Raw genomic sequence first — 27,073 nt, forward strand, 5'->3', positions numbered from 1 at the left:
ATTCAAAATTTTAATATACAACATATAGTCCATATTTGAACAAAACAACTAGAGTAATAGTGCAAATAACATTATTCAAACAATAGTGGTAACCCTCTCAAAATTTATCCAAATAAATAGATGTGAACCATTTGGTGACCACACAAACGATTGCGAAGGTAACAAAGAGCTGAGCAGACTTTTAGTTTATTCTCCGACTCCAGGTGGATTGAATCATTTTTTTCTCACCGTCAAATGCTAATCCTCAAAAACCCACATCTCCATTCTTGAAAGAAATAACAATCTAGCTGTTAGGAAATTAAGCTTCCTCTCAAAATCACTTCAAGTAATTTGTCAAGTAACAAATCAATAAAAAAATTAAATTGAGAATAATATTAATCCTACAACACAAGATTTACGTGGAAAACTCTAAATTCAAAGAAAAACCACGGCCGTTGTAAAAAAGACAACCAGAGAAAACTATTTATTATGTGAAAAATTATTACAACCACACTCTCAGAAATAATTTCTCTCACCCAAGCCTCAAATACACCCAAAACTCTCAATTTAAGAGTAATTATATTCAACTCTCAAATTATCTTTAAATACAAGAGGAAATGAATTTTTTGGAATGATAAAACTTATGAAATGCTCTTCTATTTATAACCAAACTGATAATATTGTTCAAACCATGTTACTGTTCACCGCGTTTTTTTTTTTAAAAAAAAAAAATCAATTCTCAACTCTAGCCGAGAGGCCAATTACGTGCATAGTAATTGACGACTTTAGCTCCGGCCAAGAACGAGTTACTGCTTTAAACTTGCGGGATTATCAAGTTATGTTGATCTTGGGCTGATCACTCAGGTAAAATATATCTTCTATTCCCTTTTGAAAAACGAATATACCTTTCATGATAACTTAAAAATGCTATGCTGTTGCAAGCCCTGTTTGTATATATATATGTTAAGAGTGATTATGAATTTAGTAACAAGACGATTGTAGTTACATGTGTTTAAAGTTTTAATCATAAAGCATGTGCAAAGATTACAAGTATATATTTGTATTTTGTTAATTCAGTGGTTTGTACTCGCCAGCTCTTCTTGTTATAATGTGAATTAAACGGTGTTGTTCTACTATTAAAGTTTACATTCTCATAGAACATAGTCTTATTCATTATATTGCATGGTCCTGTATATGCTCATATATGCTAAATCAAATTCTGAATACTTACTGAACTGCTAAGTATTTTTGCTCTTACCTATCGTGGTGGCATTATACTTTGAAAGACTGTCATGGCCCATCCAATTTTTTTCCCCTTCTTTTAGCCATGCCTCCTGTTAACAATGGTGCTTGCAAAAAGAAAATGTTTTGTAGGTACCCGGTCTTGAGAAGATTACTTGGGGACAGACCACAATATTTAACCACAGCATCATCATCACAGGCTGCTGCAAAAATCAAGTTGGAGGCGAGATACATCAAGAATTCTGATCCTTGTGATACATTACCATGTTTTATTTCTTCCGCCAGGTCTGTTAACCATTTTTTATCTTGGTGCCATTTTTGGTATGGGAAACCACTGAGTGATAATATTTTTCGTTTCTTTCTTTTAAGCTTGGTTGCTCTATCCAAACATCAAAGAGGAGAATGAGAACACTGGAGATGGAGAGAAACACGGGCTGCTTGAGTCAGCTTAAGCTTCTGAAAGAACGATTGCTGAATTGGAGAGACGCTTGACGGCTTGAGTGAGGAGAAAACTCTTGTGACTAAGCTGAAAGCAGAATTGGCTAAGATGAGTAAAAAATTTGCTAATGCAAGATCCAAATCCAAGACTTGAATCATAAAGTGGAATTGACGGGAGCCGCTACATTTGTTGTTGTTGCTTCTTCATGCAATGGTCATTTCCATCTGCCTCTTTTCTTTTATTAGTGTAATTTCGAAGCTTGTGATGTCTGCTCTATGGAGTTGGGCTTTTGTTGTATTTTCTAACGCAATAAAGTTGTAAGTTTTAATACTTCTGCTTGTTTGGTATTTTGTCTATTCTTTTGTTACATGGTGGACCATGAAATAGGAATCCTTTTCCTCTCTCTCTCTAGACTAGAGAGTTGGAATTCTTTTTTCATCTTTTCTGCTATCCTAACTAACCGCTCCTCTTTCTTGCAGAAGCAGAAGTTCTTTTGTTAGTTCTTTGTCAAATCTTGATTCATAGAATTGTCTTTGTTATTCATTATGGTTCAACAGTACACGCAACTACCCAAATTTTAATTTTTATCATAATTAGCCTAAATATTGTTTTTTTTTTCCTTTTTTTCATAAATTTTCATAAAACTTCATTAGATAATTTTTTTATAAAATTCAAATTAAATTTTTAACTCCTATCTGTATTACTTTTTTTAACTTAGATGATGAGTCAAATAAACTTGTTTGAATCCAAAATTTATTTAATTAATATTATTATTTAAATATATATTTTATTAATAATGCTCGAGATTCTAATAGTTGAGTTCCAATCTGAATCCAACTATTATGTGTCATTTATCTATTAGATATTGAACTTCATAACTAATAAAATTAATATTCTACTATCCAAAAGGCTCATGGATAAATAATTGTAATTTATGATTAAAATCCTCTTGTAACATTGGACCGACAGTTATTAAATATATAATTACTAGGGTGACCTTTATAGGTATTAGTAATATTTTCCTGCAGCATAATGACTCCAAAGATGATTAAATGAAACAAATAATAAACTAATAATTTGATGTTAAAAAAAAAACACCTAATGATAAACTTGAATCCTCTATTGTAATACTTGAGTGGATCGAAGTAGTCTGTTGAGTGTTTTATATAAAATAAAAGTATATTAAAATCATTGTTTTGTTTGAAATGGCGAAAAAATTAATATTTAAAAACAAAGAATTTGGGGAAGAATAAAGAATCTAAAGTTTTGATTTCGTTGGATATATTCATCAATAATTAAGCTTATGTATCATTTAGAAAGCTGCTGAGCGAATAAATCGACTTAATCCATTCAATGGAAGTTCCTTTGAGGTCGAATCATCCATCTAAAAGCTCCTGGCAAATTAACTTAATTGCTTCGACGCGCATGCAACTTTGCAAGCTTTTGCAACAGTAAAGAATATAAAAGAATATTAACATTTTTGTTTCTTGATTAAAAAGAATACAAAGAATTCACATTAACCAATCTCTTCTTTCTCAAAAATTAATACAGTGGGAAAACAATAGCAAGAAAAAAGTGTTGCACACGAAATGTGGAATCAAACGCACTAAATAATTACAAAAAATAAAGAACACAAGAATTATGTGGTTCGGCAATTATGCCTACGTCTCCGGGAGCAAGAGAACAATAATTGTATTACTAACAATTATTGGAGTACAATATTTGAGTAATGAAAACTTCACTTCCTAAAACCTAAATACACCCAAAGCACTCACACACACACACACTTCAATTGCTCACACTCTCAGAATTCTAGAATTATTTCACTTGCAATTTCTCTTAAACTCTCAAATTTTGGGATGATTAGAATGGAAAGAGTGTCGTCTATTTATAGAGAAAACAATGGCACTACTGCACCAACCCCTTTGCAATTTGTCAAAGTGTTGGGTATTGCTTTGGCCAATTTGTCAAGTTAATTGACAAATTATCCAATGTTTGCCAATTTATCAAGTTTATTGACAAATTCTATTCTTTGGCCAAAAAAGCCTTCAATTTTATTTTTTGACTTCAACAAAATGAAATATAGTAAAGTGGCCGCTCTCCGATTGAGCCGCTGCTTCTGCATGCCCGCTAAAGTTTCTTTGCAAGCTTCAATGTCTCTTCAAATGCCTTGGGGGTACATGCAAGTTTTATGGGACCGTTGATTTTCATGTCATACACATCATGATCGTACGACTGCTTCATCAGTTCCCTAAATGGAGGAAAGTGTACAAACTTCACAGGAACTTGGTATCTCTTCTCTTCTTCACCGACGTAAAACGGCACGTAACCGGCTCTGTAAATTATGCCAACAGATTCCTCAGCATCGTGATCAGCCACCGAGAGCCGCTTGTAATTAGGGTTCTTCAAATGGCTTCCACCGAAGGTTTTCTTGAAAACAGAACCCATCTTCATTTTTGGCTTAATAAATTTGATGATGAGAACGGAAGAGTTGCATGGGCTAATGACATATTTATAGTTATAGGCGGCAAAACCTTGTGGGTATAGGAATTTGGTTTCCTTCTTGGATGCTAATTTGGTTGCGTACTAGTTATCCAAGCGGTCGATGCAGTAGCAAGTTTCCAAGCAGGCCCACTTTCCACATTTGTAGATTGGATCAAACTTGGGCCTAGAACAAAACGATCAAAAGAAAGCCCATTCTCATCAGTCCGCATTATTTCATGCTAAAAACTTACTTAAGATCACCGAGATATATTTAATTTAAGACAGATTTTAGATATATTAATGTAACATTTAAAAAAAAATAAGAAAGAAAAAAAATGGCTGAAAGAACGTTACTTATATCCTAATCAAACCCTTTTCTAAATGAGTTACAACTGCTGCATTTGCTTGCAAGTTTGGGGTATGGGGAGACTGGTGGGGTGCATTTAGCAACGTTCACTCTTGTTATTTCAGACAAGTTTATGAAAACAGATTGAAATCATAATTTTTATTTCAACTTGCCTTATTTATTTATTTATTTTTATTGGAACTTTAATTAATTCTTACATAATCACATGGCCGCCGATTCTATAAATTAATTTGTTGGTCGGTGACTTGAGCACGCTGGCTTATAGCAGGCTGTGTACCTAGCTAGGACCCAAAAAAAAAGAACAAAAAAAGGAATAATAATATCTTTTCTTTTTAATTTATATATATACATTATCATAAAATACAGAGATTTGGAGACTTTCTTCTGCAGAGCTGTGTGCGCGCGTGTTGGGGTTGTGGTATTGTGTTTCTGCTGCGATGAATCTTGAGGATGTCGAAATAACTGTTTTTGCTGCTAAATTCATGACATGTACAGGTGTTGCTGCGACAACACAAGGCAGCATCTAGGTTTTGACTTTACAACAAAAGTGCCATTTGTCATAATTTGAGTTTGCAGCAAATGGCAACAGCCAGTTTTTGGTGCATCATCATCATCATCATCATCATCATCAACCCGAAAGCAAAAACAATTTGTTTTTCGAAATGGATGGACCCACTAGTTTTGATTAGACGTTTTCCTGATTGAAAAATAAAAAAAAAAAAAATCAAAGAAAGTGGGATGACAATGGAGGGAGCATTGCTTGTCCCCACTGCGGTGAATCTACGAATACAAAGTTATTTTAAAAAATAAAAAATAAAACCAAACACATACAGTGTCTTCAACTTTTTCTCGGCTCACAAGGGCTTTTTAAAGTTCGGGTGGGAAAATGAATGACAGGGCTTTATTGATCAAGGGGATGTCCGGGAAAAGTGTTCTCTTTTCTCGAAAGTATATCTACGAAAGCATTTTTTTTTTTTCCTTCCGAAAAAGCTGTTGATAACCACATTTATAGAAGGTACTCTAGCTATATGATTTTATCCTCACAGCTATATTTAAAAAGGTGGGGGAAAAAAAATTTTCAAATTTGTTATAAAAATTGTAGGTTGTGGGATATGATATCCTCTTAATTCAGCGGACAACATTTCTTTACCTTATTGTTGAGGTCAAAAATTTGAATCTTCCTATAATTATGTGGAAGTATGTTTCTTTTCTTCTTTGAGAGTTGATTTTCTCGACTGGATTTCGACTTTAAGAGATCAGATAAATCCCCAAAGACATTGGATTAAGTTTTAAGTCCTGTAGATTTTATTCAAAAGTATTTATCAATAAATTTATGCTATGCTATGCAAATTATCTTAAAAAAGAAAAGAAAAAAAAAAGAATGTAAGTAATTTGAAATAAATATTATGTGTTGTAACTTAAAAACTACCGTTGCTAAAAAAATGGAAGCTATAACTCTAGAATAAAAATTTATAACAATAGCAAATCTGAATTATTTCAAGTTATTGATTTTACCAAAATAACAAGGATCATATAGATTTTTCATCAGATAACTTTGGAGTGAAAATGTGAAATCACTTGAACTTTCATACAGCAGTTGTAGACTAATAATCAGATCTGGAAGCAAACTGCCTTGGTATAAAACATCTAGCTAGGTTTTGTTTGAATAATAAAAGATTGAACATACAAAGTTTTAGAAACGAACATTAGTTGTTTAAATATTTGTTTAAGTGAACTCTTATTCGTATGTTCAGAGTGCATGCACTTACATTAGAAGATATTTAAATAGTTTAGTTAATACATTAATCATCTACTTTAAACTCACTTAATGTAAAGTTAAGAATAAGTTAAGCAGGAGGAGTATGTTTTGTCGTGTAATTAAGCTGAGGCAAAACCTTAACCATGTGGAGACCATTTACCTATAGGGTATGCCTTATTCCCTCCAAATTATATACACATATAAACTAATTCATAAAGTGTTTGCAATCAGTTTTTATTATCATCTTATGGGATTTGTTAATTACTTTCAAGGAAAAACATTATCCAAATAGAAAATTAAAATATTTTAGTTAAATGAGATAATATAACTTAATGATGTGTAATAATTAATTTTTCCATATGACCCTCACAATTAAACATTTAAAATACTCAGCAAAGCCAAACAAACATATTTATTACTACCCTTTAATTGAAAAAGAAAAGCAATGTCATCATTTCATGTTGTCTCAAGAGTTTTTGATTATCAACAAAGAGTGATGAATACATGAACGAAGTTGTAGAGACAGTCAATTAAAATTCATTAAAAAACAAAAAGAAAGTAGGTTAATTAATGTTAAAAGAAATGCAATACAAATTATCAAATTAATTGCCCACATCTTTGCTGCTTGAATGAAATGGACAAGTTGGTGCAAGAGTTTCAGAATTTTCGGATTGCATATGCTGAAGCTTTGGTTGGCCAATCTGGCATCTTTCGTACCGTTAAGGTCCTGGTCCCGATTGAATGCAAACATGCAAATGCAATTTTTTGACTTAGCACGCATGCAGAAATAAAGTACGGCTCTCTTTATAAAATTACTTTGTTAAAACAACTAAAGAAGCATAAAGATCCTTAACAAGCAGCAAGTTTTAGGTTACGGGACCAGAAGGCAAAGGTTCCTGCTGAGCGATTTTAATGTATTTGGTTATTAGTATTGCTGTCAATTCCCAACGTAATTTAATCCTTTTTGTTGCCAAAGCTATCTACCCACTTGTTTTAATTTGGCTTCATGTTGCCAGCGCTGAACTTATTCTGTTTCAAAGAGATTATTATTACTTTGATTAATTATTAAGAAATGGTAATACAATCATTCTCTTGTGCCGATTTATGTACATTTTCAAAACTTTGATTAATGCATGGCTTCCAATAATGGCTCATCAGACCCGGCATACAAAATATATTCTTTACATCCCAATCTGAAACAAAAGTTTTGAGTTCGATCAAATCTTATTGGCTCATATATGAAATTTTATTCCAAAGTATATACGTGACGTGCGTATAATGAAGCCGCAGCTGAAGCACTTGAGTCATCAAACAATTATTTGAAACTTGTCTCTATCAAGACATTCAGAGCCAGAGGTAAATAGAGAAAAAAGAATCGCCTAAAATTGAAGTTGAATTAACAATATTAGGTGACTGTGAGGATAAAAGGAGACATGGGCACTATATGCCATCATCATTTTGTTAATAAACCTCAAATAATTGAAGTTATAAGAACCAATCGATAAGAAAAGGGTACTCATGGCTAAACCTACTTTTTATTAGTTCCCATACTTCTAGCAGCATTTTTTTTGGGGGGAAAAAAAACATGTATTCTTTCAATTGAAAAGCCATACTACCAACATAATGGTGGCTCTTACTCAGAGATCCTAAAAGGAACAAATCCTAGGTGTAAAGAAGTAAAGTCTGTGATAGGAACTCGACTTTTAGACTCTAAAATTAACAATGGAAAGGCAAGTAGAATGATTCTGTATAATTTTTTTTTTATTTAGTCTAAAAATAATTTAATCTTCTTCCTACTCATGTGATGAGAGTTCGAAATGGTTCAATATAACTTATTTTGAAAAAAATATGATCCAACCACTTATTCTTAATCAAAACACGTTATTTCTTCACTCATGTTTGAAAACCGATCCAATTAAACTTCTTTTTCTGCTAAAGAAACTGTTAACTATTAACTTTTTTGGTTGTGTATTTTAATATTCTATTCTTAAACATTCTTTACTTTAATAAAGTAAAGAATCTCTTATAGTAACATTACTCCATATATATGAAAAGAGAGAGTGTAAATTTCTAATTAAGGATTTCTGACGATATTAGAGTCTTGAATAAGTTAAAGATAAAAAAATATAAATTTTAATATACTGAAAGATAAAATACATTGCATTAGAGTTTGTATTTTATTGTCTTTTAAGTCATCTATGATTTTAATATAGTCATGAATCCTTTCTTGAAAAGTTATTCTCTCTTTTTTTATACACACCCATACACACATAAACATACATACACACACACACACAACAGCAGTAAGAAGGGAAATATGATAAGGAGCTTTAATATTTTTCCTTTTTTTAATTCAAAGGAGTCCTTTAAAAAAAATTCCAAAGGCTGAAAAAGGCTTAAGCTTGATCTTTATTATGTAATATTATAAAGATATTAATAAAGAGTGCTCCACCCACCATTTTATTTTTTTTTTCAAGATAGAAATGTGTGAAAGTAGAAATATTCTTTTCCATTTATAGTGAGCTTAGTGAGTTTAAGTCCCATGAAAGAAAAGCAAATCGTACTCAGCACAGCTAAGACCTTACAGCAGTTTGCGAGGACCAACTTGAAAAGAAAGTGACCATGTTGAGCGACAGAGGGGCTAAATCTCACCTTAAATCTTGTAATCTGTCAGAAATGAACTGACTTAAACCGAAAAGTTAAGTTAAATAAGCTGTAATTATATTTATTTAATTTGGATTCTTAATTGCATTAATGCGCATGCCTGATCAGCTAAATTTTTTGATTTCGAAAGGCAGCAATTTCATGTGGGGACAAAGATCATTTCCCACTTACAATCACTGTCATCTTCTTTTCTGGCTAAGTTAGGTATACGTCGCAAGAGGAATCTATGATTAATTTTGACTCTTAAGTTCAATTATATATATTACATGTTCTATGTAGGAAACAAGTTAAAGATAACAAAGATGATAGAGCTTCGTTTGCATAATATGAATTCTTCTGGTAGAGAAGGCTTTACACTTTTGTGCTAAGTTTAGCCATGCCTAGGAAACTTTAAAATCCACCCACATATTATTGCCCCGTCTCAAAATTAATTAATTTTTAGTGTGATTTGATGTCTTTAACCTTTTTGCTTTATTGCATAATGCTTATTGTTGGGCACAATGCAAAAGTAGATTTTAGACTTTTTTCTCTCTATTTTATTTCTTAATCAACCCTCTTGATTTAACTTTAATTATCGTTTCAATTTTGAATTCTTACCTACTAGCTTAAGTTTGAAAATCATATAATTCATTTAACCTGGTATTAAAATAAATTTTTTTGTGTTCAAACTCTAACGTACGTGATCATTTTGTCTCAATAATTCACCTATTTCAATTTCTTCGGACCTTCATTAAATTCACGATATTACCTCTTCCATGCTAAAACGAACCAAAAAAAAAAACCCCCCCCCAAAAAAAAAAAGAGAAAAGAAAAAGTTTGGTAAAGGATTTTGGCTGACTAACTGAAAGTCGGCCTCTTGGCTGGAGGACTTCCTATTATTCGAATCGAATGTATGGGTATCCTAACACTTGTCTACTTTTAGAGATGCAATGTTGGTACTTGGTAGCTTTTTTTTTTTTCCTTCTTCTTCTTTCTAATTATTAATTACCATTACGCGTTTTGACACTGCCCACGAAGATGAACTTACTCGCGGAAAAATTAATATCGAAATTTGACTCCTCCCAATGAACAGTATAACTTTTAAATTGTTGGGACCAAATTTTGTGATCATCTCAACTGAGTTTGTATTAAGCGACATTAATGCAATCTATGAAACTCATAATATAAAAAGATAAAATTTGGTAAACTTGAGAAATCGTTTACTATCAAATAACTGATGAAATGGGAAAACAGCCAAGCAGTAGAATCCAGAAATATTGCAGACAGCATCATTCTTGGCTTTAGGGAAATCATGTGAAAGATCTTTTTATTCCTCTTTTTAATTTGTCCACGTACAATTCTAAGTGTGTTTTATTATAAACCCATAACGTGAAAAAAAATCTGATAAGAAGATATTGATTCCCCATTTGTAGCAATTGCATTAAAATGCAGCAAGTGACAGGTCTAAATCAATCCAAATCTACAGGTCCGGAGCCGGTATGTGAAAATTAAGCTTATTTTTATGTGAAAATTAATTATGCAATAATTCATCTCATGTAAGGGTAACAATATGCATTATGAGAATTAATTAGTTAATGATTTTTAATTAACTTTTTTAGAGGGTTAATTTTAAATTATCTCCTATAAATTAATTATTGTTAAATCATTCTCCTTACTTTTAAAAATCTCAATTTACACCTCATCTTCTGTTAAATCTTATTTTTTTATTCATTTTTTGAACAAAAATAAGGTAGCTTGAAGTTTTTGAACATAAGAGAATAATATAAAGATAATTAGTTAATGGGAAAATAAATAATTCAAAATTCATCATTTCTTTAAAACTCTATAGATATATTAGCTCTCGCGACATGTTGAGTGATCTATTGGGTAGTTATATATATACTCAGCGTCTTAGCCTTGATCCTACAACCATATCAATAAAAGCACTTAATAGCAATTCAAATGCCCTCAGTTTGATAATTAAGCAACTCACGCCACTATTTAAAAGCATTTTCAATTCTAATTAAAAAAAATATATACTTAAGTCATACCAAATGCTTCCATCATTTCAACCAAGGCCCTAGTTTTATTCGTTAGTGGGCAATCTTTTTAAAGCTTAGGTCTTAGGTTTGAGTAGTTTGTATTTGTGTTTAATTAAAAAAAAATTGAAAACAATGATCCATAATTTGTGGCCTCTTAGAGTGTGGCCAAATTGTATAGTATATATTTCAGTGTAGAATTCCCCTATTTTATTGACTAGGGAAAAGAAATCAAAATGAAAAATAAAAATAAAAATAAAAAAGCACTGTGCTGTATTATTTGCTTTGTCCACTGATATATCAACTCTTTTTTTTTAATAAATAGACACTGTATAAGACAATAAAGATTCCTGGATGCAGCAAAAAGTTAAGTGGCCATATCGCAATCAACTTGAGTATAAATTTCAAGGCCTAGGATTTGTATGTTCAAGCTTTTTAGGTCCCTTTATTTTCATGTCCCAATGCACATAGTTCTCTGTTCTTTCTTCAAAATTACTTCCAATGCCGTTGCTTTGAAAGCTTAAGCACTCAACACAACTTCACAATATTTCTCTTTTGGGATTCTTTTTTATTTATAAAGATTTTTTCCCTTCACATAAATATATGCACACACACATATATGCTAAGATTTTGTTATTAATAAATTTTTAACATGTTTCCAACGACAATCCAGATATTTATTCTTTGAAAAATTGGCCTTGGTTCTATTGTTTCTGGGTTTATTAATTTCATTGTTTTGTTCGTCAACTTTTTCGGAACAATAATGTGTCCGGGAAGTGGAGCGGCGTCATCAGAAATCGTGAGTGGTGATCAAATTATCGTTGCAAAAGAAGGGGATTACAATGAAGAAAGAATAAGAGCAAGAAGAACAGAAAGCAGATTCGTTCAAGAAATTTTTAGAAAACTTCCGGTGAATGGTCTCCGTGGACTGCCATTGAATGAGGCAAGCCTCTCTCTTCTTCTTCATATTTACAGTCCATTTTTCACATGTCAAAATTCAATTAGCTTATGCTTATTTTGGAAACAAGTTATGAATATAAGGAGAGTGATTTTCTTACCAAATAAGCGCTTTCACCAAACCTACACCAGTAATATTCTTTTTTTCTCGTTAACCCCATATGATACATAATGTGTAAACACTTAATAACCCTAGACGACGACCCCTCTGACAGAAAATAAGTGATTTTCCCATTAAGAGCTTGTTTTCTGAAATGGGATGGTGGGTTTTGGAAATGGATAGATACCTATTTCGAGGAAGACGAGTTATAGTTTCAATCTTGATTTCTGGGCCAGAAAGCTTGCCAGCAGTCAGTGTACTTACTGTTTGGTTGATTCTTTGAGCTTAGTTGTTATGATTGGGAATTCGTGATGCTCTGTTTCTTAAACAAAACCAAGTACGTGCTACTTTCAAATATTGACCGATATGCTTTGTCCATACAAAGAACTGTGTAATTCAGGTGGGTAGTGGATTCCACTTTTAGGCTATCACTCTGTACTACGTTACATTTTTTGTTTTTAAACTTCATAAAATAAAATAAAAAATTATTTATAGAGAAAGCAATATTTGTTGTACGTATTTTGACTAGAAGTGACGGTGGCCATAACAACTTAGACGGTATTCATTTGTTTTTACATTCAAATCAATCCTATATATTCACTGAATCATACTGATTTTGTTTTTTAATTTCATTTGGGTACGAAAAGGACCCATTAACCTGTGAATCCCAAACCCAATCCCATTTATTTTCCGGCAATTAAAATATGAAATGCTTCTCAAAAGTTTTCACCTTGCCCTATAAAAATGATAATTATAGATGGCGAGATCCTTATTTAAATCTATTGACGTGACAGAATTATGTTTTTAAAAATATTTTTATTCATGGGCACAGTAGAATAATTTCCAGTACATACTTTTAAGGAGTTAACCATGCTCTTTTGCACTTTACTTTTGGACACACATGGAATTTAATAAACCGAAAAGGCTCTTGAGTTCCAATTCTTATTTTATTTTATTTTATTTTTTATATTTTTAAGGTGACCGAATATTTGTCATTTCACCAACTGTAGTCTGATTCCAACATTGGCCAAAAGGGAGACAACAAAAAGTCCAATTCTTAAGCTATTATGTGACTTTGTTCCGAACGTACTTAGATTTTCAAAGCACTTAATTTTAAAAGCATAACTATTAAAAGTATTTTATAATCAATGATTGTATTTCACACAGTGTAAACACCTCAACCCCAAATATGCTCTAAATCTTTCTGTATACTTGGTTTGTATGCTATTAACACTTAACTATATGAATTTGATGCAGGTTGGAGAGGAGGTATTGGTGCTGGGAAAAATTGCAGGCCCAATAGTGTTAACAACACTGCTTATATATTCAAGATCAGTGATTTCTATGCTATTTTTGAGTCATTTAGGCAAAATAGAGTTAGCTGGAGGCGCCCTGGCACTTGGGTGTGCAAATATCACAGGCAATTCAGTCATCAAAGGCCTGGCTATGGGAATGGATCCAATTTGTGGCCAAGCCTACGGAGCCAAACGATTCTCGGTTCTCAGCCAAATCTATCAGAAAACTCTGTGCCTCCTCTTGCTTATTTGTATACCCATTGCACTCGTGTGGCTAAATGCTGAACCGATCTTCCTACGCTTAGGACAAGATCCTGATATCTCCAGAGTTGCTAAAGTTTACATGGTGTTCTCCATTCCAGAATTGTTAGCCCAAGCTGTCCTCCATCCGATAAGGGCTTTTTTACGAACACAAGGCCTCACGGCTCCCCTTACGATTGCTGCCGTTTGTGCTGTCGTCCTCCACGTTCCCATTAACTACATTCTGGCAATACATCTAAATTTGGGGATCAAAGGTGTTGCATTGGCTCTGGCCTGTAATACATTTAATTTGAACCTGGGATTGATAATCTATGTGATCATGTCGAAAAATTCACTCAAACCTTGGCATGGGTTTACAATTCTCTCATTCTTTCAAGGCTGGGGGCCATTGCTGGGACTAGCAGTTCCTAGCTGCATATCTGTGTGCTTGGAATGGTGGTGGTATGAAATAATGCTGTTTCTTTGCGGCTTACTCAGCAATCCAGAGGCTTGTGTTGCAGCTATGGGCATCCTTATTCAAACAACAGCATTGTTGTATGTGTTCCCATTTGCATTAAGCTGCAGTTTAACAACACGGGTTGGCCATGCCTTGGGTGCTGGCCAACCTTCGCGTGCGCAGTGGACAGCCATAATTGGCATCACCATGGCATTTGGTTTAGGACTCTCTGCCTTTGTTTTCACAACCGTCCTGAAATCAATGTGGGGGAAGCTGTTCACGGACGAGCCTCAGATTCTTGATTTGATTTCAGTTGCACTTCCAATCGTAGGTCTATGTGAAATGGGAAACTCTCCACAAACGGCTGCCTGCGGGGTCTTAACAGGAACTGCACGTCCTAAAGATGGCGCACGCATAAATTTATGTTCATTCTACCTCGTTGGATTACCAATTGCAGTTCTCTTGACTTTCAAATTCAAAGTTGGCTTCCAAGGACTCTGGTTTGGGCTACTGTCAGCGCAGATCTCCTGTGTGTGTTTGATGGTATACACATTGATCCGCACAGACTGGAAACTTCAGGCTAAGAGGGCTGACGAGCTGACTCTCGCTGCAGGAGATGGGGAAGATTTAGAGAGTGGATTAATTAGCAGCGAAAACTAAAAATTAAGATGCCTCAAAGACAACATTTTGACAGGTTCAGAGGTAGACTAAAACATACAAACCAGTACAAAACATCCCTTCTGACAAGAAATTGCTGGGTCATTGATGTTCTTGACTATGGGGGAAACAAAAAAAAAAATTGCTGAATCACTCTGTTACAGATCCCTGAATGATTTTTTTTTTTAATTAGTGATCAACAAAGCAGAAGCATTCTTGCATTCGAAATTTGCAAAAGACAATTATTTATCATTTCCTGAATGTGTGCAGAAAATTGTTAGTGCACTTAGAAAATTAGTTTTACAAAAGAGAAGATGTCCATCTTCTATTAACACACCAGACCACCAAAGAATTAATGGAAAAGATCAGTGCATGCAAATTTGTAGGACCAGTCCATAATCTTCGATGGAAGAAGATTGGATTGATTTAACACACCAGACCACCAAAGAATTATTTCTTTTTTTTTTTTTTTTGGGTGGAGTCTGCTCGACACATTCACCATTTTAACGGAACTTTAGCATAATTCTAACTAATCAAATCAGATCATTGACAATTTGACAGACAGCGTGGAAACACCAAATCCATTCCATTTTTTAACATACGAAACTAAATTGACATTGAAAGCGAATTAGATAAAGAAATTTAGATTACCTCAGATCTCTTCCGCCCTCCAACCTCTCACAGACTCACAGTCATGATTTTTTTTCCTTTTTTTTATTTTTCATTTTGGGGTCTGAATATAAACATTCAACTTCGAGCTTTTGCTAGTTTGGTTGCTGGCTTGCTCGCGTCTCCCCCTCCAGCCTCCACTCTCCACAGCAAGCTTTATTCCTTTGTTAAATTACAAAAGGACCCCTGAGTTGTTTTGGGTAAGGAGTTTCTTGCATAATTAAAGTACTTTATCTTATAGTCACCGCATCATCGGATGATTCGATTTTGTTTAACCATTCGATGGAATTAGGTTATGGGTAAGACATTGTAGATGGATCTATTATTTATATAATTAGGGTACAATACTTTACACTCTAAGCACCGTCAAATGATCTGATTTTATTAACTTTTCGACAATCTGATGATATTTAATTTGTAAGTAAGGATATAGTAACTGAACCCATTGCTAATGTTGGGTTCAGTTATTCTAGGTGAGCTAACTACCCATGTTGACAAGCGACTTTTAAGGAGAATGAAAAAAGAAAATTAATCTTCCATGGAAAGGGGGAGGGGATTTCGGTTTTTTGATCTTTTTTTTTTTTGTGTTATTTTGCTTGAGTTATTTCCCTTCCAATGAACTATTAAATTTACTTCTAATCTAACTTAAGCATCGGAGGGTTCTAGCCGGAACCCCCACCGGCGAGTCCTGACCGATTTATATGGTTTTCAGGTTGCAGACTTGAAGTTCAGATCAATATTCAAGCTTGGTTCGTACTAATTTCCCACCATAAACAAATTCAGCTGTTGAGGTCATTTTTTGGCATCAACAACTAATATAACTAATCCAATTCGATCCAACCTCATAATTTGAGTTGCAGGCATCAATCCAACAGAAAAAAATTATTGACTTGTTAAATCATCCATACCACAACTTAATAACCGTAATCTCCAGTCTTAAAAGTGAAGAAAACCAACCGAAATATATATATATATTTTTTAAGTCTGTTATACGCAGATATTACTGATATTACATCAGATATTACAATTAATATTTACAATCATATTATATAACTGGAACCACCACCATACATTGACGCACTGAAGTATATGCCCAGATATTTTAAACCCTCTCTAATATTCGAGGGGTGCCTGCTCCACTCACATTTAGTAAGGGAGAGACTGTCTCCACTTAATTAATTGATAATTGAGGAAGAACTGAAACTAACCTCCATAATACTCTTATGGAGGCTCGAACCCTTGCACTCAACATTGTAAGTGCAAGGCTTCTCACATTGGACCAAAGGCCCATTGGTAACCAACCGAAATACTTAACTCCAAAAAGGAAGTTCTAATTAGCTGTTTTGATCAATTGGGTGATTAAATTTTGAGGTCACATGAATTTAAAGGGACTAGAGAAGCAAACGGAGGCTGAAATATTACTTTGCTCTAATAACATATTTGTTAAATGTGTGTCTAGCCAGCCGAGATTAAATCATAAGGAGTAAGCACCTCTTTGTCTTTAAAAAATTAATAGTAAAAATCATGTTTGTTCGATGAATTGATTCAAAACTTAAAATTATAGTAAGTAACATTATCTAATTAATTCACAGTTTTCACATTATTAATGAAGCATTACAAATTCACTGTATGGCTTGATTAGATAGTGTTATGTGATCGTCTGATCGAAATTGTTAGCCAAATCATTTTTATGCATATAATTGTGATTTTGATGCACCAATTTTGTCTACAACAGTACAACCGAAACCATGGGAACCGAGACCCAGTCCAAAGCCACAATTATTTGTTTATTTATTTTTTTGTATCACGTTATTTGCAAGTGAGATGGTCACATCAAAGAGTAGGTAGACTGGATACATAGAAATGAAAATGAAAAATTGAAAAGAATATTTTGTTAGGTTGCCGACATGTCATCCACTTGCATCAGATTGTTTTGTGACTCTCTCTTTGTGTTGGGGGTCCATTTGGAATTTGGCAGCAACCAGATTTTCTTTCTTTGGGCTACCTTATCCCCATCCCACCACCATTGGAGCTTTACAAATTGTCTTCTGCCACGTCATCATCCATTATTTCTGCACACGTGGTACCTCTCATGATTGGGTTTCCACCATTTTCATTTTGGCCCTTTTGGGTCCATAACCAATTTGAATTATGATTATAGGGTATCAGTTAATTTAATTAAAGTGTTCGTTTAATTTTTATATTTTAAAAAGATATCTTAAAATATTTTTATTGTTGTCTTCGTTAGAGTTAAAAGTTATATTTATATTACTATTACTTCTTTACTCTTTAGATATTGACTGATGTAATAATAAATGGACTTACTAACGGCTACTCAAATATTTTAAAACAAGTAATTATTAAAACTAATATTTACATTATACAAATAAATCTTAAAACAAAAGATTCATCTTAGCTATGCAAAAAATTTCATTATATATACACACAAATAAAAATAATAATATAATAAATTTCATTGATATTTGTTGGAAACAAACAAATCAAAGTTTAAAATATGATTTTCAAGTAAGCAATTTCAACCCCACCAACAAAATTCAATGAAATAAAGAATTTCTTTTAGTTACTGGCGTGTTCCGTCAGTCACCCACATGAAGCTTCTTTCAATTTTTCCTCATCACCACTCTTTTTTCTCTGCTTCAACTTCATTTTAATCTACCGTAGTGCGGCATGGGAGCACAATTAGCGCCAAGGTTAATTTTCAGAAACTTCCCCTGAGGTTTGGTGTATTCTCACTTAGATAGAAAGTATTCGCGTATTCTCAGTAATCTCCCTTGACATTAGTATTTCTACTCTTAGACCGTTTGTTGATTGATAAAATGACCAACATACCCTTGACTTCAAAACAACACATTTTTTATATTAAGATTAATGTACAATATGTACGATTGGTTAATAGCATCATATTTGTTTTGGCGCCAAATAGATATAAACACAATGAAAGTACCAAATCACCCTTGTCATTTTCCAAAATAACTTAGCTAAAAGAGAAAAAAATTTGAAGTCTTTTTTTTTGGGGGGGGGGGGGGGGGGGGGAATAGAAAAAAATTTGAATTTTTTAAATAGAAAAAAATTTAAAATTTAATTTCAACTTGCTTCTCAAACTCAAGATATAAGATAAATCATTCATCTTCCTTCTTTAGTATCGAACCACCACTGCAAATATCATTTTATCTCCTCATCAATCATTTAAAAACTCTTTCAACAAAAATCAAGAGATTCCATAAGGCATTAATTTTGATCATTTATCAACAAATGGAGACTTTGCAACATGAATGGCACACGCAAGAGCAACAGCTTTGTTCCCGCACCTTCTTGCTTGTCATGAGGGTCACTGCCAGCCATAGCAATCTATTCCTTTTGCTTATCCATGTCTTTATATGAATAAAAATGTCAACGTGTGTTGCAGTTGGGAAGTCTGTAGTTCTGAAAGTATGGTAATGTCTGTATCACCACAAAACCAAGACGAACAAGTTCATGAAGCACAAAAAAAGAAAAACTGGCCAAATAAGATTAAGAATGAACATTTCCAACATCATCCTTCCCCAAGTCAACAAGCATAGTATGCCCTGCACATTGCTTTTTATCATTCAAAATTTTCTTTTCAAACACTAGATTATCATTAGCAGTCTTGCCCTTTCTAACAGTGCCAAGGGGTTGATTAATAATCTTTCTCTGCAAATAATAATAAAAGTTGAACATCTACAATCATCACAACAATACAAATAAAAACTCTGATAGCAGAAAATAATTAATGCATAGAGTGGGAAACAAATCGTATATAGTCATTATGTATCCCTAAAATCAAAAGCAACAGCAACAATCTTAAAAAATTTTCAAGATCCATTTGCTAATTTTTCACCGAGACTACCAATTTCAGCTAATAAAACTAGCATGCATTGAAAGAATTAATACCTTGGCTAGTTGCCAGCAAAACTCACTTGCGGTCGTGAATCATTCGTAGCCGATAATAGAGTTGGCTTCATCGTCATGGTCTTTAATTTATGGCCGAAGTACTTGATCAAAGCATTAGAGAGAAAATGAAATGGGTTTTGCTTGGTTGCTTTGGATTTGTGGAGTAGAGAGACAAACACTTTTTATTTTGTTAATGTCTGTTGGATAAAAGCGTACTTCAATTTATTTTCCACTGAATATTAACAATGGTCAAATCATTTCCAAAGTCCAATGCAAAAATATTAAGTTAATTTGAATAGTTATGTCATTAACATATTTAATTTACAATCTTGCCCTCACTACTCAACATATACTAAACAGAATACTAACGTTAGGGGAGGCTATTGAGAATGCGCAGATACTTTCTATATAAGTGAGAATAAGCCAAACCTCAAGGGAGGTTTCTGAAAATTACCCAGCGCGAACATAATGGAGTCTTGACAATTGAAATAGTGATGGCATGAAGAGAGGTAAAATGGAAAGCTCTGAGTTTGATTTGGGATGTGGTGGGCAGTTAGAGAAGAGAAAGGGTAGATTTTAGGTTGCATTTTTTTTTAATCTACCTTGAATTTATTTTTAATTTGTTAACGTCATTTATTTTTTTAATTGTTAAACTACATTTTTAATGTAGTGATTTTCTTAATTTTAAATTGTTTTAATTCAAAATAATTGTTCTACACTCAAAAAGAAATTTTTAACTTTTTAACTTCAAGATATATTTCAAAATATGAGGATCGAATAGACACTTTGATCAAACTATAAGAACTAAAAAAGTTTTGAATAATAATAGACAACCCAAATTTTTTATTTTAAATTTAATCTCAAATTATGTGTCATTAATTGTATAGTTAGTAAAAAAAATTTCAGGATAATATTAATAATGTGTAGCACTACTCAAAACTTTTTACCCTAGTTATGGTCATCATTGTTTGTTTGTTTGTTTGTTTTTTTTGTTTTTTTTGTTTTAGATTGAGTAGTATCAAATTGAAATTTTACTAAATTTTTATTTTTATGCTAAAATGGCAATTGGACTATTGTGCGTAGACTTTTCATATAAAAAATTAAATTCCTCGAGATGTTGTATATACATTGACTTTTTAACAAAACGCCTTTGAAAAATTAATAAACAATAAAAAAATGCTTTTTTTTGGGTATATTTATACTATTTGTTTATATCATCAATCATCGGAGAAGTATTCAAAAATTGTTTACTACATAAGTACTTATCATCTACTTTCAGAAAAATGGAAAAAATATATATATATTTGTTTTGAATTAATTAATAAGTCACAATCAATGTTCCCTTCGGTTGACATTTTCGTACCATTGACTTGCCACTCAAGGCATGCCTTTTTGCATTGTAAATTTATAAGTTTACGTTTGTTTCCGATTTTGTATTATTATTATTATTATTTTTTTTTTTTTCCAAATTTTTGTTGCCTTTTCTAATGGTATGATGTAATGTAACTTAATTCTACAGAGCAGCCGCTCTCGTCATCAGTAAACTTCTAGCAACTCTACCGTCGCTTGTTCTTTTTCCCGTAAACGACTGCAACACTACGTCGTTTCACCAGTTCAAAGTGTGAGCTTACCATTAATGATCTGTAACCGGTTTCACAGGAATTTGCTTCGTTAAGCCATTTGAGCCACGAAGCCGAATTTGGGTAGCCGGGCACGCCTACCGAAGTGATAATAACCATTTAAACCCCCTCAAAAGTGCTTTTTTCTTCGAACTTTTGGGTCGCAGCAGCAGAAGGCGCATGGCCTGTTAAAAAAAAAAACATTGCATTGGTGCGAGTAAGGCTGCGAATTCAAAGTTGCTCTTTGTTTTGGAGACCTAAAATAACGCCAATTAGACCCATCAACCTAAAAACCGCAGGCCTACTCGCCTTTTTACTTCAATAATGTGTCACTTTAATGAATCAACTTCTGCTTTTTCTTTCCCTTTTAGTTTCATGCATTGAGCCGGTGAAAGAAAGAGCAATCAATAAATTTTACATGGGACACATGCATCTCATTATTTGTGTGCATATTGTAAAGTCTAAAATTGTTAGCATTAACACATAAAATGACACCAATTTAATATGCAATTGTCCCAATAACGTTACCAAGATACATGTAACGCATAACATCATATGTTAAATATTACGTGTATACAAATTAAATCAGGTCTAAATTTATTAGTGTGAGCTGGATTCGAACCTGCTAACCTCTAATGTAAGAGTGTAGATATCCTAAATTATAAAGGAAGAAGCTAAGGTAGAGGAATATATCAAATCACATTGATGACGAATTAGGCAGGGGCTGCCTGTTGAGTCATGCCCATGTTTTCTAAATTGTGCACGAGGATTCAACACTTCAACTAACAAACTATTCAATTTTCCAGCAGCCTAATAAGTAGTGTAAAGGCCCACATATTTTTGCTTTTTCCACCTTGTTTTTATGATTAGGTATGAATGTTGTTGGTCCACGTTTGTCCATTTTTCTCAATTTTGTCCAAAGGTCGGTCCCTAATTTTTATTTTTTTGTTCAAGAAAAAGAAAAATAAAGTGGACAAAACTATACCCCCATGTTTAAAACATTAAACTAAACAGACACAAAAGTATAATATAATATAATATCACAAATGTTAGAAAATAACTAAACTTATTTAGTTTTTCCAGATAACAAAACTTAGGTTAGGTAACTCAACACAGTATCCATTTGATCTTATGGTCTAGCGAAATGGACAGCCTATTAACTTTTGAGTCTAAGTACTAACCTAGTAGGGAGTTAGGCCATACTTTCAGAGTTGAAATATAATCATCTTATCCTACCGTATGTGACATCAATCAATGACAATGACTTATCAAGTTATATATATATATAAGCACACATACAATTATATATTGGATACCGCCACGTTACGTATATTCACACAAAACAACAGTTCTTATGATGGGATCTGCTATTATTGCTATGTGTGACGTACGTTACGATTAACATAACGTAGCACCAACCTTATTTATATATATATATATATATATAAGCTTATGTTGCAACATACCATTTCTTTTGTCATTTTGTAATTTAACTATTGGATCAAGACAAGAATTGTAAAAGCAAATCTAACGGCAGACTGCATTTATTTAGATTATTTTCATTGCAATCCCTTTTATTTTCTGAAATGTCAGAAAAAAATATAATTATTATTATTTTATTTATTGGCTTAGTTGTTAAATGATATGAATAAGTAGGAAATTTAAGAGGACTTTTATTATTGATATTATGTAATTACAATACATGATTCAATACTAGTTTATAAGAGCCACAACTTGTTAAAATAAAGTTTATGTTTGCGTCCTAACTTCAAAAAGATAAATACGTTTATTTATTCCACAAATTCATAAATATTTCATATTTTTTTAATTATTACTATCATTTCTAGATCTACTCTCATTATGTAAATTTATTAAAAATGATATTTAATTATTATTTTTATATTAATTATTAATATAAATATAATATGATAAAATAATATTATAATATAATTTATTTTTAATATTATAATTATTATAGTAAAAAGAAAATTATAATTTAAATATATTTAACGTTTCAATTAAGACAAAATTTAACACATTGAGTGAATTATATAATTGACTACAATCTAACTTTTAAAACTTCCAAACATAGGTAAGTAATAAATTAATGTGAACAATATTATAACAATATACAATACTATATTCTAAGCACATTCTAATGGTGCGTTTATTAAATAAGAATCGAAATGAGATAGAATCGTAATAAGAAATCGGAATGAACAACATTCTCATTGATGTGTTTACTTTATTTTATAATTGGAATAAACTATTATAAATTATTAAAATGCCCTTTGTTAATTGTGTCCCTAATATTATTTGTATATATTATAATTAAAACAATAATAATAAAACTAAAAATAATAATTATGACAATAATGTTAATTAAAACAAAAAATTGATAAAGTTTAACAACAACAACAACAAAATTAACTGAAATAATAATATTAATAATGATAATAATTAAAATAATAAAAATTATTTATAAGTTTTAATAATAATATTATTAATAAAAATAATAACAACAATAATTAAAATAAAAAAATTTAATATATTTTAATAATAACATTAATTTTAATCATAACAAGATAAATATTAATAATAATGAATTAATTACAGTATAATAACAATTAAAATAATAAAAGTAATAAATTTTAATAATAATAATGACAGTAATAATCATAAATAACAACAATTAAAATAATAAAATTTAATAGCAATAATCTTATATAATAATAATAATGATAATAATAATAATAATAATAAAATTAAAATTCTTTTCAATTTTCATTTTATTTTAAAAATGAACTTATATGTAAAAATTTGTAACTTTTAGTTCCTAATGAATTTTGCAGAAAATATAAGGTGATGTAATGTAATTAAATACAAAAAGACAAAAGTTTTTGTACGTAGCAACTGTTGCAACATAGGCAAACTCTACAATTATTACATACATATAGGAAACTTATTACAATTTAAATCTAGAGGTCTATATAACTTCATAAATCAATTATTTTAGAAAGTACATCCACTCAACTCATATTCATATTATATTATAGTAGGAGATTTAGAATTGAGCTACTTCTATAGTTTATATTTAATATATTAATCTGATAATTATTGTTTATGAGCATTAATTAATAAGTGACGCACAATGAATGTTTGATAAGATAAAATTCAAATTTTATTTGCAACTAATATTATATACGAATATTATTATTTTATCAACTAATGCCTTTGACATACCATTTTACTAACAAATTTCTCTGACAATTGCTATTTCCCATTTAAAGTTTCAATTTTTTATTTTTTAACTAGTAAACCATTAGTTCCATTAATAAATTATTGATGTCAAAGGGATATTTTAAGAATTCTAGTATATTTAGTATTTTAAGAATTTCACGAGGTATAATATTTATAATTTTATCAATTAATTATTTTTGTATAATTAATTGATAAAATTATTATTTCTTTATATATAATTAATTTTGTATTTTTTTATTTTAGAAGGTTAAATTACACCAAGATTTTATAACTTTAGTTAAAATTTTGGTTAACTTTAATAGTTTGATGATAAAATAATAAAAATAAAAATATTAAGTGGGTAAAAAATAGTTGTTAGAAAACTTAAATGATAAAGTGATATATCAAAAAATTATTAGGTGGTAAAATGATAGTATCCCTATTACATACAATGTTAGGCTCTCTGTACAGCTCCTCGTTACAATTATTATACATTTCAGTATTGCACCAATTGCAATTTTTTCGTTGTACTTATTAACAATGAAAATTTTGTAATTGATTAGAGATTAAAAAAAAAAGCTTATTACTGTTTTAAAAAATAAGGATTGTAAAGTACTAGTTTCCTAAACTAAATAATTTAGATATAATTATATATTATTCAACTTAATTTTACACTTTATTAGGTAAAATCATTTTTGTTGAAATTTTGTTGTCGACTAATTTCTCACGTGTTTTTCACGTGCAAGCAATTGAAAAATTTATTGTCAAAAAAAAAAAAAAGCAATTGAAAAATTTCGACAAGCATGCGGGTATCGATCTCATCTTCTGACTGTCAAACAATCACCCGCTGGTCTTAATCGAAGGGCGACGGATGAAAGCCAAGCCGGGACCACATACCAATTAATATTTTGACAGGCAATCAAAAAACAGACAATTAAATCAGAGAGGGGATGTTGGTCCCCACACAGTGCATACGCCTACGTGGCAGAAGATCGCGCTCTTTGCAGAAAAGTCATGGACTCATGGGTTTTTTTATTTTTTAAAGTGTGGATATATTTTTTAACCAAACAGTTGTGGCTCAGCTAACAGCATAAATTGGGTAAGAAGAAAGAGTTATCGGATTCGATTTTTATTAAATACATAATTTAAGAGAGATAAAGAGTTTTAATTGTGACTACATCCTAAATCCAGCGCTAGAAATCGGATGTTTTAAACAAAAAAAAAGTGTGAATATATTTTTATAATTTTACTAGACGGTAAAGATATATTTTTATTTTTGGAAAAAAAGAACAAATAAAGGAACACACTCAACAATTACTTTTGGAAAAGAAATATATATTAGTAAATTGCATTAAAAAGGTTAAAAAAGTCAAAAATATATCGTCACAAGGGTGTGAATATAAGGTCACAACGGCTCAAATTTGTCGAAGTACATTAGGAGCCTAGTCAAGTAGTTGACTCACTCAGCAATTACTTAAGGCAACAAAAGTTTTATGAATACATTTTGCTTTCTCGTTGGTTTGTTAAACTGCTTGATGGATTATTCTTATAGCATTAGCATTCTCTCTTAGCGATTTTTCTCTCTTGACATTTTAAATTTAGTAAAAAAAATTGTTTTAATTATAAATAAGTAAAAAAATAACTTAATTATCAATGTTAAAATTGAATTTAACCACTTATTTCACTTAGAGAGATTACAAGAGAGAAATACTAACAAAGAATGCTTATTGTATTCTTATGTTAATTAAAGAGATAATTAGGAATGTTACGAATAATTTATAGGATCAAATATTGATTTTTTTTAAATATTAACACCCTCAATATTTATAATATGAGTAATGATACAGCCACAAACTCTTGTACAAACTTATTTTGTACAAACTTATTTTGTACAAACTTATTTTGTACAAACTAATGTGGCATGATAAGATTGGTTGAATTAAATATTACTTGGCCCACATGATTTGTTTTTATTAATTTATATTTTCATTCAACTAATGAATTAATGACACGTCAGTTTGTACAAAATAAGTTTGTACAAGAGTTTGTGGCTGTATCATTACTCTTATAATATCAATCATCGCCATAACTATATACTCATAAATATTATTATACATTGATGTTTTGTTGTTTACGTTATTATTATTTATAAAAGCCATAAGTTGCTCGGGCAAATACCGGTAAAATGTGAATGATATCATTGTTTATGTTTTGTTGTTTATGCTTATTGATGTTTTGTTGTCTTTTATTATGGGAATACGAGAGAATTCTAAGCACCAAGAGTCGGATAATCTCAATTGGGGTGGGCGGCGGCGGCGGCGGCGACTCACATAGTCACATGCTGACCCCAAGATTCACGAAATAGTCGATGACTGTGTTGGCTTCATAACATGACCAAAACAAAAGTGCTTATGCAATAAGCGATATTGGAACTTACAATTAAACCATCGATTACAAAAACATCCATAAGAGGTTTTATTCAAAGGGGTAGGCCAAAAGATAAATAACAGCAGTGTGAATTTATGGGAAAATTTTTGAGCCATTTTCTCTAATATTTGGTTTGTGTGTGTGTGTGTGTGTGTGTGTTCAATAAAAATTAAAGGGACAAACTAACGTTATTCTTTAAAAATGATGAAAAAAAAAATGAAAATATAAAATATAAGATTTCATTATTAAGTTGGGTACATGCGGACATTGGAAACATTATTATTAGAAAATATTCCTTTTCCGCACACGAGGGAAACGAATGGAAACTTTAGCCGAGCCGAGAAAACAGAGCCGAGCCGAAAAAGAGAGTTTAATTTGTACGAGAGCTCCATCTTAAACGTCCTGGACCAAGAACGTCCAAATCGCTGATGTTTCGAAAGCACAAGCCTGATTCTTGTGGTGTCCACGTGTCGTAACCCAATTGGCAGCACTAGTTTCTTCTTAACATCAACTCGTCTCTTTGCATT

General features: G+C 31.6%; 2 protein-coding genes across 2 annotated transcripts; one reads left to right on the forward strand and one right to left on the reverse strand.

Moving 5' to 3' along the window:
- Window positions 1–3,790: 3,790 nt before the first annotated feature.
- LOC107177443 (auxin-induced protein 10A5-like) lies at window positions 3,791–4,108 on the reverse strand. The gene has a single exon (XM_015531216.1). It carries the CDS (start codon window positions 4,106–4,108, stop codon window positions 3,791–3,793), a length of 318 nt encoding a protein of 105 aa, XP_015386702.1.
- A 7,267-nt stretch (window positions 4,109–11,375) lies between these two features.
- LOC102623074 (protein DETOXIFICATION 53) lies at window positions 11,376–14,886 on the forward strand. The gene is made up of 2 exons (XM_006481113.4): window positions 11,376–11,895; window positions 13,267–14,886. Exons 1-2 carry the CDS (start codon window positions 11,716–11,718, stop codon window positions 14,659–14,661), a joined length of 1,575 nt encoding a protein of 524 aa, XP_006481176.2. The 5' UTR covers window positions 11,376–11,715; the 3' UTR covers window positions 14,662–14,886.
- Window positions 14,887–27,073: the final 12,187 nt, after the last annotated feature.

Source organism: Citrus sinensis, chromosome 6, assembly GCF_022201045.2.
Source record: "Citrus sinensis cultivar Valencia sweet orange chromosome 6, DVS_A1.0, whole genome shotgun sequence".
In the NCBI taxonomy this organism is placed as follows: Eukaryota; Viridiplantae; Streptophyta; class Magnoliopsida; order Sapindales; family Rutaceae; genus Citrus; species Citrus sinensis.

Bases quoted from the DNA above. Each gene is read 5' to 3' on its own strand.
- LOC102623074 (XM_006481113.4), top strand. From the start codon at position 11,716: ATGTGTCCGGGAAGTGGAGCGGCGTCATCAGAAATCGTGAGTGGTGAT. The intron at 11,896-13,266 runs GCAAGCCTCTCT...AATTTGATGCAG, and splicing joins GTGGACTGCCATTGAATGAG to GTTGGAGAGGAGGTATTGGT.
- LOC107177443 (XM_015531216.1), bottom strand. From the start codon at position 4,108: ATGGGTTCTGTTTTCAAGAAAACCTTCGGTGGAAGCCATTTGAAGAAC.